General features: G+C 37.6%; 1 protein-coding gene across 6 annotated transcripts in view; it reads left to right on the forward strand.

Moving 5' to 3' along the window:
• The window catches only part of Cdc14a (cell division cycle 14A), a 207385-nt gene that overhangs the window by 53569 nt on the left and 138708 nt on the right, over positions 1 to 15108 (forward strand). For 5 of the 6 annotated variants that reach the window (XM_087213192.1, XM_087213194.1, XM_021247837.2 and 2 more), the window contains exons 3-4: positions 1301 to 1376; positions 13028 to 13120. In XM_087213192.1, the coding sequence (XP_087069318.1) occupies positions 1301 to 1376; positions 13028 to 13120 (169 nt within the window). Of the gene's footprint in view, positions 1 to 1300; positions 1377 to 6721; positions 6767 to 13027; positions 13121 to 15108 lie in introns of all 6 variants that reach the window. The other variant, XM_087213193.1, reaches the window with a different exon arrangement.

Genomic DNA, 15108 nt, shown 5'->3' on the forward strand with positions numbered 1-15108 from the left:
AGTGTTGATTGTTTTTAAGCAGATATGTACCTTTTCTTACTTAATTATTAAACTGGGGCTTAGTGTTTTTTCATTTTAATGTTATAATCAAAAGCATAAACAGGAAGTTTTATTACTTCTATACATTAATTATATGACATATTTTATATGTGGCCCAAGGCAACTCCTCTTTGCTCAGTGTGGCCCAGACAAGTGAAAAAGCTGAACACCCAGGTGTCAGGAGATCAGGCCTGCCTGGAAGCCAGGGGCACATTGTGTGAGGCTTTGATTCCTGGGCCAAGGATTTATCAAGGCAGCAAGGAGTGCTCAGGAGTTTTGAACAGTGGGAGGATAGGTGAGATGGGAGGTTTTATGAAGAGTGATCTCTGTGGAATGAGGATGACTGGAAAGGGAGACAGAATTTCAAGAGTGCAGGCTTAAAATGAAGAGGCTCTGGACTTCAGTTGCTAAGATGGGAACAGAAAGGGAAGAGATGTTAGAGTAGTAGCTTATTTGATATAACATGATTAAATTAATACTTGTTTTTTGCTCTGCTGTGTTTGAGTGACTGGGAGAAGCAAAATGTATTTTAGTCTAGAGGCTGTTTTGAAGGAAAGATGGGTTTATATAGCTCAAGTGCCGGGGGATGGGAAGGCTGTAGATGATAGGTCCTGGGAACATTTGAGGATTGGAAGATGGAGAAGATGGATGCAGGATTTCAAGTGGAAGAGACATTTCTTTTTTGTTGGGTTGCCAGTTCATTCATGATGATGGATAAAAGAGAAGATCTGTAGATTGAAGATCATATCCTGGAGGGCTAAGGGGGTGGAGAGAGGGAGGGGGGCCAATGTGTCTTATAATACAGACAGTTCAAGGAGGATGAAAACTGAAAAAAGATGAGTGGATTTAAGATACTTGAGAACTGAGAGCATTTGAATGGAATGATTGGAATTGAAAACCAGGGTACATGAGCTTTATGACAAGACAGGTAATGAAGAAATAAAAGCAGGGTGTAGAGGCCATGTACATGTTATATTCATGTTGGTTATTTCCTTGCCTGCTGTTCAGTTCTTTTACTTAAATGGCATGGCAAGGAGATAAAAAGAGATGAAATTCAAAACTGCCCAACTACATCCCTAAAAGACTGGTTAGAATAATTGAAGGACATGATTAGGGTGAAACCATTACTTACTTGCATTACATAATGATCTTTATTCCTGAAGCATCATTGAAATTGATCAAAAATTTAACAAAATTAAAATGAGCATGAATTTCACTGAAAATCGTACTAAATACTGTTTTTTTTACAAAAATATCTCAGTTTCTATGCAGATTTTGGACCTCTGAACTTGGCAATGGTGTACAGATACTGCTGTAAACTAAACAAGAAACTAAAAGTGAGTATTGTAATGGTGTTTTTATTTTGGTATTAAAACACTTGAACCAGGAAATTTGCACAGTAGGATTACTGCATACAAACCATTTTAGTCAGGTAATTTTCTTCTTTGGACGTTTATGTGAGTAGTGCACCTATAAGTTGAAATTGATCCTCCTAATTGTACCACAGAGGACGTGTTAACCTCTTTCATTTTTCAGGAGGAATTGCAGTATGAGCTGAATGAACTCATTGCAATAATGATCTAAGAAAGAAAGCATAAATCCTTTTAGGTTGTTGTTAATGAGTCTCTATTGAATTCCCTTCTAGGATAATTTTTCTGAATCCTTCAGATCTGCTTGTAGACATTGTTAACAAGTGATGAAGGGACTCATCATGGTTGGAGTCGAGTGAAACTGTTATGTCTGTTCAAGATTGAAATTTTTGTGTATTTTTTCAATGCCATCACTGTAGAGTTAATAGCCAAGTAAGATTGATGAACTAGTAGCAGCAGTTGAGCACAGACTTTACCTGAGATGACAGAGTTCTGTTCACACACTCAGAATCCACATATAATTTTGATTTAACATGAGATCTGGTTTCATTTTCTATACTTCCGTGTGTATTTTGGCATGTAGCTGTTTTCTTCTTAAATTCTAAACATATGAATAAAAGTGACGTTTCTGTTCCTAGTTTTGGTAAACTTACATAGAAAGCAATGCTTATCTCTTTCTTCCATGTATTAAATGAACATCTTAAGTATTTCATTTTGGAAGAGGCTACTACACAACATGCTCTTAACAATAAAATTATAATGCTGAGGTGTTTTATTCTTTCTGCTAGGTGAAATGTTGCTATTACATAGTACAGCATCTTATATGCATTAACTCAGTGATTGTCCTTTTTTGTTTTTTAAATTGAACTTATGTATGAAAGACAGCCTAGTAGAGAATTTCCTGTAGAATATGTTATATTTATGAATTTACAGATTTTTGCCATTCATCTCAAAGTTCTAAATGGCCATGTAATGATACCAAAGACAGGCCTGTTTAATAGTTAACTTACATAAAATCTATTGTACTAGATTCTTCTAGTAATTAATTTATAAAATATTGTCTGACTTGAAAATATATTTGCAACTTCTTTTAAAACATCTATTTTTCAGAGGAGGGGCTATCTGTATTTAGAAAATAAAATAAGTTGAGATTTTTATAACCATCAGAGAAGTAAGAAATATTCTTTTTATATAAAATGAACTTTCCGTGGCTTTACTAACAAGGAAAGGAGAATTAATAAATAATTGAAATTCATGTTTTGCTTCTAAAGACCTAGGAATTTCTTTGGGTTCTTGATTGGCCAGGTTAGTATAGAGTTGGTATGAACCAGGTATTATAATTAACAGCTTGGTACCTAAGTACTTTCTGGAGTTACTAAAGAGAAAGAACCCATTATTAGGAAAATAAAATCACTTTGATATGACTCAGTGTTATGCTTATGCAGTTGGACAAGAGGAGATGGATTGAATTAAGATTTTTTTCCCTAACATGCAGTATTCTATACTGAACCATTTGGGTATTTATATTTTTATTTTGATTTGCTTTCACTTACAAAGCTTTTAATGTTATGAAGGTTTATTAAAGTCCAGACAGATCCTTTGGTTCATTTCAGTAAACAGGTAATCAGCTGGATGCCTGGAATGACATTTTTAGCTTTAGTACAATTAGCGGACACTCCTTACTTTCTGAGGGATTGACTTTTCAGAACCCAAATGTTAATTAAGTCTTGGGTATCTCAGTAAACTATGCCAAATAGAATCTCTGTATTAAGAGAAAAAGATTTATTTTACCAATCGAGAGTTGAAATTGGTTTAGCCTTGTAGAATCACAGTTTTTTTCATTTATAAAATGGGGATTCTAGAGCCCTCACAGGATGGTGGTTAGGATTACATTAGAAAATGTATGTGAAAGAGCTTAGTAAATTAGATTAAGATTAAGGTCCTATACCCAAGAAAGTTACTAATATAACATTTGTGAATTCTGGCAGGAAATACAATAAAGACAGTTCTTACATGAAATTTATGAATACCCTCTTCTCAGCTTTAAAACTATCCTTTCCATATGGGAAAGCTGGCTGATATAACTTTAGGTGTTTAAATGACTATTTAGTCAAAACCAGAAAAGGAGGTCCAGGAGAGGGATGTGGCTTGTCCAGCGCTGGCAAGGTGAAATCAGGGCTCCACTTCTCTTGACTACATCGTTTGCATTCTTTCCCCTGCCTTTGTGGTAAGCATAGCCTTGGATTTATGGTCTTCCTCTGCTTGCTGTCCCCACCTTGTGTATAAGCTTTCCTGCCTCTTCCTCCCAGGACTGTTACCGCCCCTCTGGCTTCTTTGCTTCCAGGCACCCAGGTTCTGGGCTCTTCCGCTAGGAATACACCCTTGTTCCATGCCATTCATTCTGTCTCTCACTCAGTCCCTACCCTAAGTTTCTCCATCCTCTCAGTCTGTTGGTGCCCTGCAGATGTCCCCTGCCTGTGCCCTTGGTCAGTCACTTTGGTTAGGCACCTTGCCACCTTCCCAGCAGATGATTTCGTGTACTAATTTACTGGGCACTCCGGTACTCTTGCCACTCCCAGCCTTGCATTCAGCCCGTACCAATATACCAGGTGTTCTCCGTATTTATGTATGAGGCCTTATCAGAGTGGAAAGCTCCTTTCCTCTGGCTTGAATACTCCTTTAAGACCTTTTTTAGGCATCACCCTTGAGGAAGCACCTCCTTGCCCTTCTGAACTTGGCTAGAGGTCACCTCTCTTGTTTTCCAGTACAGCTCTGTGCAGACCTCTCTTGTTCATGAATTACAATTACCTATTTGAACCTATTTACCTATTTACCTTTCTTACTAGACTGTGAGTTCTGAGAGGATGAGGGCATCCCTTGGATCTTTGTGTCCCCCGTGCCTAGCACAGGGCCACCAACTACACAGAAACGCCTGTGGACCTTACCATAATTCCTTTGACTTGCAGGTCCCTTTTTATCCTTCAGCCTTCAGAAGTTTCAGAACAATAGCTTCCTCTCAGCAGGTTCGCTTCCTCACTGTGCACTGATTTCTTAGTCCTTTGCTATCCAACTTCTGTCTTCTCTACTCTACCAAGTCTGCTCTAGCCACATCTTAAACACAGCAGCTAGGGGTATTTGCTTGGTCCTCAAACTCCTTTACTACTTTGAAAAATTTGGCATTGTTTTAACCAGTAACTTCATCTTTGGATTTTTCTCTTGTGTGGCATCTTAATTTTCTTCAGCTATCTGTTATTTTCTAGTTTGGAAATTTTTTTTCCTTCCAATAAAGGTTTTATGATTTTCTCCCATATCCAGTGCCTTATGTAGATAGGCAATATTGTGCTGTGAATTCTGTGTCAAACCTAAATTTCTCATTTCATAAATGTCAAAAGGTATTTTTCAAGTTGAAGGTTTGAAATGGTGATTTTGTGTTACTGTAGTGTGTGTCCATGTGCCTTCTATTCCCAGTGGCCCGAGTTTTAATTATGTAGATTAGAATGGAAAATTATCCATCAAACATCTGCACAGATGAAAAATCCAAAACCAGAAAACACTGTCACCAACAAAAAATTTACTATTTATTTTAAACTGTATTTGAAAAGTTGCTAGTTCCAAGAGTTATGCAACCATAGGTTGCAGATTGCTATTTCTACGCAGTAGTTACTATGATGAACGAAGCAAACAAAAGAGGGAAGATTTATTAAAGTGAGAACAGTTTGCTAAACTGGGTGTTATTTAATGCAAAACATCATCAATGATTTCTTTTTAAAATTAATTTTATTGGTACATTTAAGGTATACAGTACAATGACACTCATCATTTGAAATTTGCACCTTTACATAATCCATCTTGGTTCTTATTTTTCCCCATTCCCCTGCCCTCCCTTCACCCTTCACCCCTCCCTATCTACAAAGACTTTGTTTCCATTTTTTCTTTTTCTCATATTAATTCCATTCCTTTCTTTCTTTTCCCCTACCCCTCCCACTTCCCCTTCCCCCTTGCACCTTTTCTTCCTATTTCACATTATCTATTAAACCTTTTAGTCCTTACTTACACTTTCAGTTTCTCACACTAGAGAAATTGTTCGGTATTTACACATGAAAAAATGCAGAAAAATCAATGATTTCTTGATGAGAGAAGGAATTATTAATCTGGTATTTCATAAACCCTGCAATTACATGTACAGTTTTGTGTGTATTAACATTTTCCTTCTGGGAGGATTGATCCATAGCTTTTTATCAAATTCTGAAAAGAATCATTGGCACAGACAATGCTAAAAACAGTGGACCAGAATCTTCAAAAGAGAAGGCTGTACTAGCAAAAGACAGAGTTGCAATAATTTAGTAAACAATACTTTCTTCAGATTTAATTAGTTAAAATGATATTCGGAATGTTTTGTAGACATAATACAGTTGAACTGGCTTTTCCTAAAATGGTTGATATAGTTTTAATTCTTCATTTCTTCTTCAGAGGAACATAAACCTCTGAAAAAGGGGGACAGTTTCTAGGACAGTATGTTTTCTTAAATACTTGCTATTATAAATCTACAGAGCAATTACAGTAATCTTGAGCACTATTTAAAAAGGGATTTAAAGAATATTCACAGAAATGTAATTTTAAATTTATAAAACATTCCCTGGAGTCCTTTCCAGGTAAAATGGAGAGAGGAGTGGGCATCATGCAACAAAGGATTGTATTGAAGCCCAGAAGTACTTGGCAGATGACAGGGATCTGGGAGTGTCTTTATTGCTGAATGAATCAGTGCAGTAATTCTATCCTGGAAACCAGGCACCTGCTACCATCTCCAGTGGCTGTACACCAAACTCTTTTGATATAATGATTAGACCACTGTCTCTGTATAACTACCGGAACATATTGAGCTTTCTTCATGCAGTTCTCTTCTGTTTCAGATTCATGCGGTTCAGGGAAAGAAAAGCAAGCTCCACTCTGGTGATAGTTAATGTAGTTTAAAGAGGTACTGGGGCACTAAAGCAGTGTCTTACCTGGAGCGAGCAGGTAGAGAGTTTGCAAACCCCAAGGCTGTTGCACCCATTCAGGACTCCTCAGGACAGAAGAGCCCAGAATCCCCATCTGCCTCAAATACATAATCAACTCACATCAAATATTCTTTATGAGCAACTTTTCTCTGACATCTTGATTATCCCTTTAATCAAATGTGCCATTTCATTCATATATTGGGTTTGAAACAAAATAGACTGCATAGAGACATCTTTTTCTTTTTAAAGGAACTACTCAACTGACTTTATCTTAGCTTCCAATAAAAAACGTAAATCCTATTTTGTTTTGTGCAGCTAAAGAAAATTTTCAAGAATATCCCTTTCCTGAGAAAGTTGGAGGTAAAACATGCAGAGGTTATGGGTGCTCACAGAAAGACCTGTTCATTTTATTGCTTTTGCAGCGAGATGACCACTGATTGCTATGGAGATGCTGATTGCTGCGGCTATTACTGGGCTAGCCTAGTCACCTGTAAGCCTTGGTCACCGTGGTCCCTGTGCTGTGATCTATGTAATCTGACTATCAATGGCAGAGCTTGCTTGTTTAGAGAAATGCATGGGCTTTATTTCTTATTAAAGAGCATATTATCCTGACCACACTAATGTCTTCCTTAGCTCAGACTGATTCATTCAGCTTAGTTGAACACTGTGTCCTACCAAATTGACAAGATTTTATTTTTAAGCATGGCAAACATCTTTACCAAAAGACTGCTTAAAATCCATGTGTCTTTAAACTGACCATTAACTTTTTTTGGTTTTGACCTTCATCTTTTGTTGTTGAATGGTTAGTTTGTGTTCTCCTGACCTAGGCTGAACAAGTGCATGATCTATGTATGTTACCATAATCCGAGGATAGCCTGGGCTATTTGTTATGTGTAGCACGCCATCATTTTTATCTAACTCTCTGAGTTGCTGTGGCTTCTTGTTCATAAGGAATGATACTACTAGAATTCAACCTTTCACGTGGTTTTTCTTTCCAAGATAGAAAATGTCTGCAGGAGGTCAACACTCATTTTAGTTTCTATTGGTCTGTGGTAGCAGTCACTTTACTTTGGTTTATACAGCTGTTGTAATTTTCATAAAAGTGGTAAAACTTTGACTTTCAGGTAAGCAATATAGGTCTGAGGGTTTCTGTAGGTTTGGCTATGTTGATAGATCTTCAATACTAATTCTCATCTTTTATCCACCATTTTTGACCTGGTTAAATGGAACAATTATGGAGCCTGTAATTAAATTCTTTTTTTTTTTTTTTTTTGAGACAGGGTCTTGCTATACAATTCAGGCTGGCCTTGAACTCTCACTATATAGTGCAAGCTGGCTGTGAACTGGTAGTGATCTTCCTGCCTCAGCTTCCCAAGTGTTGGGATTATAGGCGTGCACCACCACACCTGACCTTTAAGTTCATTTTCTTGGTGCTGGTGGTATGAATACATCCTATGCAGTTTTTCTCCCTTCTGTTTGTAGTTAGCTTTCGTCAGTATTTTGCATCACAGATTTATTAGATTGCTGGCACCCATAAGGCTAGAGACTGCGACTGTCCTCCTATAGTGTTTGACACACAGAAACTGCTCAGTTCATACTGAGAGAACCAATAGGACTTTCTCTCACTGTGGCATCCTGGCATCCACATACTGCAAACTGCTTGCCAATGCCCTGCATTCAGTTCACAGACATGTTGTTTGGCATGAATACTGTTTTCAAAAATTTAAATTCATAGTTGACATCTGTGACTTATGAGAATTTCCATGAAATTCTGGACTTGGGGCTTTTAAATATTGCATATTTGATAATTCTGCCCAGTTTTCTGTATGGGAGAAGTAGGTTGGGGCTAAGTGTTTCTTGGATAGGGAATGCTTTTCTGTTTTGCCAAATGGCCTACTCCAAATTCTTGGTCCCTGAAAGCATCTGAATTTGGAACTTCAAGAGTAACTCCACTTATAGCAGGTTAATTATAAAGTCATTAAAGAGACTTGTTCTTAAGGTGCTGCTACCTGCGATACATGACTTTGCAAGTTGTAATAAAGATTTGTGAGGAGTTTAGGGAAGTTTTGTATAGCATGCTTTTAAAAGGTATGTAAATATTATGTACTACAAACAGGTACTAATTTTAAAAAAAGGATATGATGTGGTTTGGAGTTTTTTCACAAGAGAATTTAAACTCCCTTTGGGGTTGCTTGATCAGATGGATAGTGCTTTAGGGTATGGATCCTGACATTTCCAGGGATTGGACCAGTCAGTTTGTGTGCAGCTGTTCTCTAAAATGTAGCAGTATCTTAGACTAGTAGATTTCAGTATATGGCTCCTGGACTAGCAGCATTAGTTTACTGGGGAACTTGATAGAAATGTATATTCTTAGGCCATGTCCTATTCAATCAGAAACTCTGGGGGTGAGGGCCAGCTATCTGTATTTTAAGCAGCTTTTTAGGTAACATCAAACCAATCTTTTAAGAGCATGAAATAGAGTATTATAATAAAATATAATGTAGTTTATAATTAGGTGTAGTTCACTTTTTATTTCTGAAAAAAATTTAGTAATATTGACCAAGTCAACCTGAGAGGTACTTAAATTCTGAACCTTGAAAGAGGCCTCAAAATGGAGAGTTACACAAGTTATCAAGCTCAGTGGGACAGCTGTGGTTTTCTCCTGCCTCCCACAGCAGGAGAAATGTATGTTCACAGCAGGCTCCCTCTGGCTCCTGGTTTATGTTCTCTTAGTGAAACACAGTATGCTCATTGTGTTTTCAGCCTTGCCCAGGACTTCTGCTTTGGGAGACACTCTATGTCTGCTTAAACTGGACCCCTCTGGCACTGTTCTTATTGCTCTGGAAAATGATGGGATATAGCAAGTGACTAATGTTAGCCATCATTGTTGTTGCTGCTATTTTATTTTTGTTTGTTTGTTTTGTTTTTGTGGTTGTTGTTGTTGTTGTTGGTACCAGGGATTGAACTCGGGTTCTTGTGCGGCAGAACCACTGAGCTAAATCTCCGGCTGTAGCTGTTATTTTAGAGAGCTGGTTGTGTCCACTTAGCTTAAGAAAGTTCAGAAGGCTACATACCCCAGTTTTAAGTCAGAAATCTAAAATATAGGAAGATGTCGTGTTAGGACAGAATTCTAAAATACGGTGGCTGCAGATTATAATTTGTAACGGTCATGAGGCAACCTCATTACGGAGCAAGCAAGTAGCCCGTAGTATTCTTTCTGTAACACCTTCTCCTTTGTAGTCTTCATCTGAATTGATTTGATCTGACCAGTTTCTAACTTTATTTTTCTATAGTATCCAGTTTTTCTGTGATCTTGAAACTTCTTATGTAAAGCAAAAATAATCTGTAATGGAAGGGCTAGCTCACTGAAGGCCAGAGTTTATGGCATTGCTTTGCAAGTATTCTTGAAGGGCTTGTTGGCCTGCCTGCTGTGGAGGAAACAGACCACAGTGAGGAGGCAGCTGTCCAGAGGGAGGCATATGTTTTCTTGGGATTAGGACAGATTCTGAGAAAATGTCTATGGGGCTCATTCTTAAAGTCAAATGCAGTTGTCTCCAAACCATACCTTTCTTTCCCTGCATGGTAAAGTTCTCCCGTGAGAGATCTTGAAGGATGAAGTTCATGTCCTCTAAAAGTACATCAGTTATCAGTGTTCCCACTGGGTGGTGTGGTTTCTTCTAGGGTGCTTTGATTATGCAATAAGTAGGATTTGTTTTTCAAGGGAGAGGTGTGTTTAATATTTGAAGGACAAAACATTAAAGAGTTTTTGTAGCTGGCCATGATAGCATATGCCTTTACTCTCAGCAGTCTGGGAAGAAGAGGCAGGAAAATCACAAGTTTGAGCCCAGTCTAGGCATCCTGACAACTTAGCGAGGCTTTGTGTCAAAATTTTAAAAAAGAACTGGGGTGTGCAGCTTAGCTTGAAGGCCCTGAATTCAATCCCTGTAAAAAAAGGGGAGGAGGTTTGTATATTATCCTAGTGATTTAAAACATCAGCTAAATAACTAACAAAATGTTTTATTATCTGTAAAATTTTTCATTGCAGTACCAGAGTATTTCTTCTGTGGTACAGTATCAGTGGTATAAAGCTATGGGGCAGGGTCACCCATTGCGGGAAGTCTGGCTGTGCAAGGAGGGAAATTAGGACGAGGCCACAGTACATATGGTTTTTCTCCATTATCATTCAGTTTGAATTAGTTTTGATTCCTTGAACGAGAGCTCAGCTCTCCGTGAGCTGACCTAGGAGATACTGATCAAGCTTCACTAAGCAGATCATTTCTTGACTGTAATGCTTTTCAACTTAACTGAAAAATTTAATTCCAAAAACATCTGAGCAAGGTAAATGCTAGGAATGCCACTTTTTCCTATATGCTGTACTAGGCAGTAAGCTCAAAAATGAAACAACTCAGTTGCTTCCCAAAGGCAATATTGTAAAATAAATTTTCTAGATAGATTTTATAAGAGACCATTTTTATCTGATATAATTTTTTGAAATCTTACAAGTTTAAAAAATACTTCTAAGGTCTTAAAAATTTATATTATTCTTACTTAGGAAACATTTATTGATATACTGAAAAGTCTCCTTCAGAATTCTGACCTCCAGCTTCATGCTTCCATTCTAAGAGTCTCTTAGATAAGTATCTTATATATTTTAGAACAAGAGAAAGAAAACAAAAAACAAGCATAACCCCTCCCCTCAAACGTAACTCCATTTTCATAACAAATTCCAAAAATACCCCCTTAACTACACCCTCCTCCCAAGCCCTAAAACAAACACAACCAAGAAACGGGCAAGGGTCAGAGAGAACAAGAATCTGAGTTATCAGTTTTGGCAAGAAGATTTGTAGAGTAAATACACTTCCACACCATGAAATGGTAACAGTTTAATATGAAACCTAAATTCTTAGAAAAAAAAAGCATGATAAGAGATAATCCAGACTGAAGATGGGTTGTTGATATTTTCTTCCCCACTGAGTTTTAGGGAGCCAGGAGATGTGGAATGAGAGGGGGGGCCCAGAAGAGCCCTGGAGACCTTACAGTCAGGGCGGCTCGTGTGTGCCCAGGCCATGTGAGGCTGCCTTCAGGTGTTTGGAATTCAGAGATGATGGGAGATGCTTGGGTCTAACGGGCCTTCACTCCTCTTTTGGTAAATCAAACATAACTTATTGATGGAGAATAACAAGTAGCAAAACCAACCCAACAACAAATAGTAGAATTAAATAAAAACGGAAATTTCCAGGTAGTCAGTAGTTCTAAAGTGAGAAAGCAAGGAGACAAATGTCAACTTGGTTGGTAGAGACCTTGAAATCTTTAGAGTAGGTATTAACTCAAGTGTATTGAATGAAACAAAATTACCTTTTCTCTTTTTACTTCATAGGAATGTTTTCATAAATCTGTCAGAAAATGAGAACATTTGTAATGGAGACTGTCTTTGGGTCAAACACAAATTTTTAAAAGTCCAATGAAAAAGGGCCCTACCATTTTCAGAGGATGTGAAAGAATCCTTGGTTATCAGAGAAGTACCCGAAGGGGTGTGAATGGCTCATAGCTGGGATACGTATACCTGTGTGGTTCCATGTGAAAGCCAAAATGATGGAGTTTCCTACTTAGAATAGACTTAAAAGTTTCTTTTCCTTATAGAAAATAGCATGGTAAAGTATTCTCCGTGGCTTGGGTTCAGAGTATAAGATATAAAAAAGCCAACTTTATGGTCAGTATGAGTTACAGACAATATGAAAATGTACCTGTGTATCTGTAGTTTGAAGACCATTTGTCAGATACTGTAATGGTTTTTGAACTATGAGGAACTGATGAGGTTTAATTGAGCTATATCAGCATTCTCATCTTTCTAGGTATATTTGAGGTTGAATAATAATTTTATTTCCTTAAACAGATGTTTTTATTTGTTATGTATTTTTATTTTTATGCTTAGCATGCATAAAACATACTATGATGCTTACTTTGGGTTTAGCTAAATACTTGCGCATGCAGCATATTGCCTGGCATATAGCAAGTGCTTAACAATTGTTTGAACCCGTGAATTTACTGTATGGTGTTATAGTAAGATATATGCTGATATTCTTTTGATGGCTTATCTTTTCCTATTAAACACTTATTTTCAGTTAAATAAAATGGAATTATTACAACACATTCTAAAGAGAAGATATTAATATTGGTGTCTAAAAATTAAAATTTTTAGAGAGAAAGCAACAGACTGGTTAGTACATTAAAAAACAGATTGTAAAATATGAAAAGTACAGATAATTTTTCTTCAAGTGAGAGTGGTGTGTACAGAATGAAAAAGACTGACTAGACTGTATATAAAAGATCAAGAATAAATCAGAAATGGTACTAACTTTGCTATTTCCCACCATATCAGTTTCTTTCCTGGAGATAAGTATGTTTATCAGATTGTCAGTTTTACATCATGCTGGCCTCCAAGAAAGGGAGCTCATCACCCTGGCCCCCAAATGCCCATGTTCAAATGCCATAGAAATTAAAGTTGAAAGTTGTTAAACTTTCCAGACTCTAACACATCTTTGAAAGTCAAGAAATAATGATTATTTTCTGTATATTTTAATGTTGTCCTTATGGTCATACTCTTTTATTCCCTCTTTATAGTCATACAGTTTATCAAGAAAGAAAATTGTGCACTATACCTGTTTTGACCAACGGAAAAGAGCAAATGCAGCGTTTTTGATAGGTGCTTATGCCGTAAGTACTTTCTTCATGATTATTTTTTATAATAAGGACAGTGAAATGCTCACACTTTCAATAAAATCCAGGCCACTTTACCAGTGGGATTCTAAGAGGGGAGAGATTGTTAGCAGCTTGGGAATTGGTCTGCAATTGAAAGTGTGGACTAGCATTGATGGGGTGTTTACTTGCTAGATTTTATTTTATAGTAACTTGTGACAGAATGTTGCAACCACAATGTGTAGCTTAGATTCCACAGTTGTATGTTTTAATAAAAAGACTACCTGGCAAGAACATTTTCCAGGAAAAAAATAGTGTGTATATGTATGTGAAGGGTAAGGGTGGGTAAGAGGGAAAACAGACACGGGCAAAGTATACACAGCAAAATACAAGAAAGTAATTTTTTTCAAAGAAAAAGTAATTTTACAGAAAACTTTTATAATCTGCTAAGGTGGTCCATTTTTGGGAGAAGAAGAAATCTGAGATTGGTATAGAATACTAGAATACTGTTATTTTTTGTCAATCCATTCATCTATTCTATACAAATGTTTGCGGTTAAAAACTGAATACAAATGATGCATATATTACAGTTTCCCACATAAGTAGACAATACCTTTAAAAATGAGTCTTGAGTATAGTTTTTGTTCTCTGCAAATACTAAAATGTCACTAAGAATTTCATATGAACACATTAGAGTTTCCAGAATTTTCTACACATGCTGACTGCGGAAAGACTTGGAAGGCAGAGTCCATCAGCATTAAAATGTACTTGTGACCTAGAATAGCTTTTCAGAGAGATATGTGACATCTAGTTAGCAGTGTGCTGTTTGAGTGCAGGGAGAGAGATATCATTTCCCCTCGTCCTTGGGGAAGGCCAGTGCCTCTCTGAAGCCCGGAAGCACACTTCATGACCTTTCGAGGGCTCATTCTGGAGCCCTTGATGGAAAACCCAGTTCATAGACATCATACTCTGAACATCACACCTGACACTCAGGGGAACAGCTTGAGGGTGCTGTTGGGAAGGCTGTGAACTGTGGAGGGCACAGACCGGGAAGAGTGGTGAGCTGACAGTGGGTGTGCGCCGGAGCCTTGCTTCCAGGACTGAGGTGCCCAGCTCTGCCTCCATCTCCCCTCCATGTGGCTGCAGTAAAGCCTTAAGGTTGCCTAGGGAGCCCTTTTCTTTCTACAGTACAAGGAAGGGTGGCCAAGAATCAGACATGAGCTTTTCATCATGAAAGGGCTCTGTGATGACAGATAAGCCACTTTCTCTCAGGTTTATTTAGTTTATCTGTAAAACGAGAAAGGTTGGATGTAATGATCTCTAAATATCCCATTCTCAGGATACTAGGATTATTTGTAGCACCAGACAGACGATTGCTCGAAAGAACACACATGGAAATATGGCTATTGGCAGGCGATTCAGGGCAGTGCTGGTAAGCTGAATCCAGTAGGCAGTGCTCATTTCTCACTTTTATGTTGATAACTGCTACTCATTTGACTACACTGATGACTGGCACTGTGATTAAAATAAGGAGTGCCTGCACTAGTGTCTGGACTCAAGCCATATGAACAAGCGTGTCTTTCTTGCAAGGATTTGTGATGCTTTGTGAGCATATTATTCATGCATCCTTTGTCATAAAGGATTGCCATTAAGAAGAGGTTATCCATCTGCTACTCTTATTCTTTCTTTCTCCTATATCTCTCCTTTGCTCCTTTCCTTTTTTTCTCACTTATCCTTGATGTTTTCTTAGTGTGGTTCTTCATTTCAGCAGAGCACCTGTAGGATTTTGCAATGAAATAGTTACAGTTGTATAGATGCATTGAGCTTGTGATAAAATACATTGTCTTAAGGCAGAACTTTCTACCACTTTAAAGAAACCAAAGGGAGAAAAAGCAATGCTGGCATGGTGGAAGAAGTGCTGAGCACAGCATGAGCCTGTCTTACATGCTAGTTACAATCCTGATTGTAAAGTGATTTTTCTTGTATTTGTCATTTCCCAATTGATT

Source organism: Heterocephalus glaber, unplaced genomic scaffold (genome assembly GCF_053883595.1).
Source record: "Heterocephalus glaber isolate CG9 unplaced genomic scaffold, H.glaber_assembly_v1.0 deba00001442, whole genome shotgun sequence".
Lineage (NCBI taxonomy): Eukaryota > Metazoa > Chordata > Mammalia > Rodentia > Bathyergidae > Heterocephalus > Heterocephalus glaber.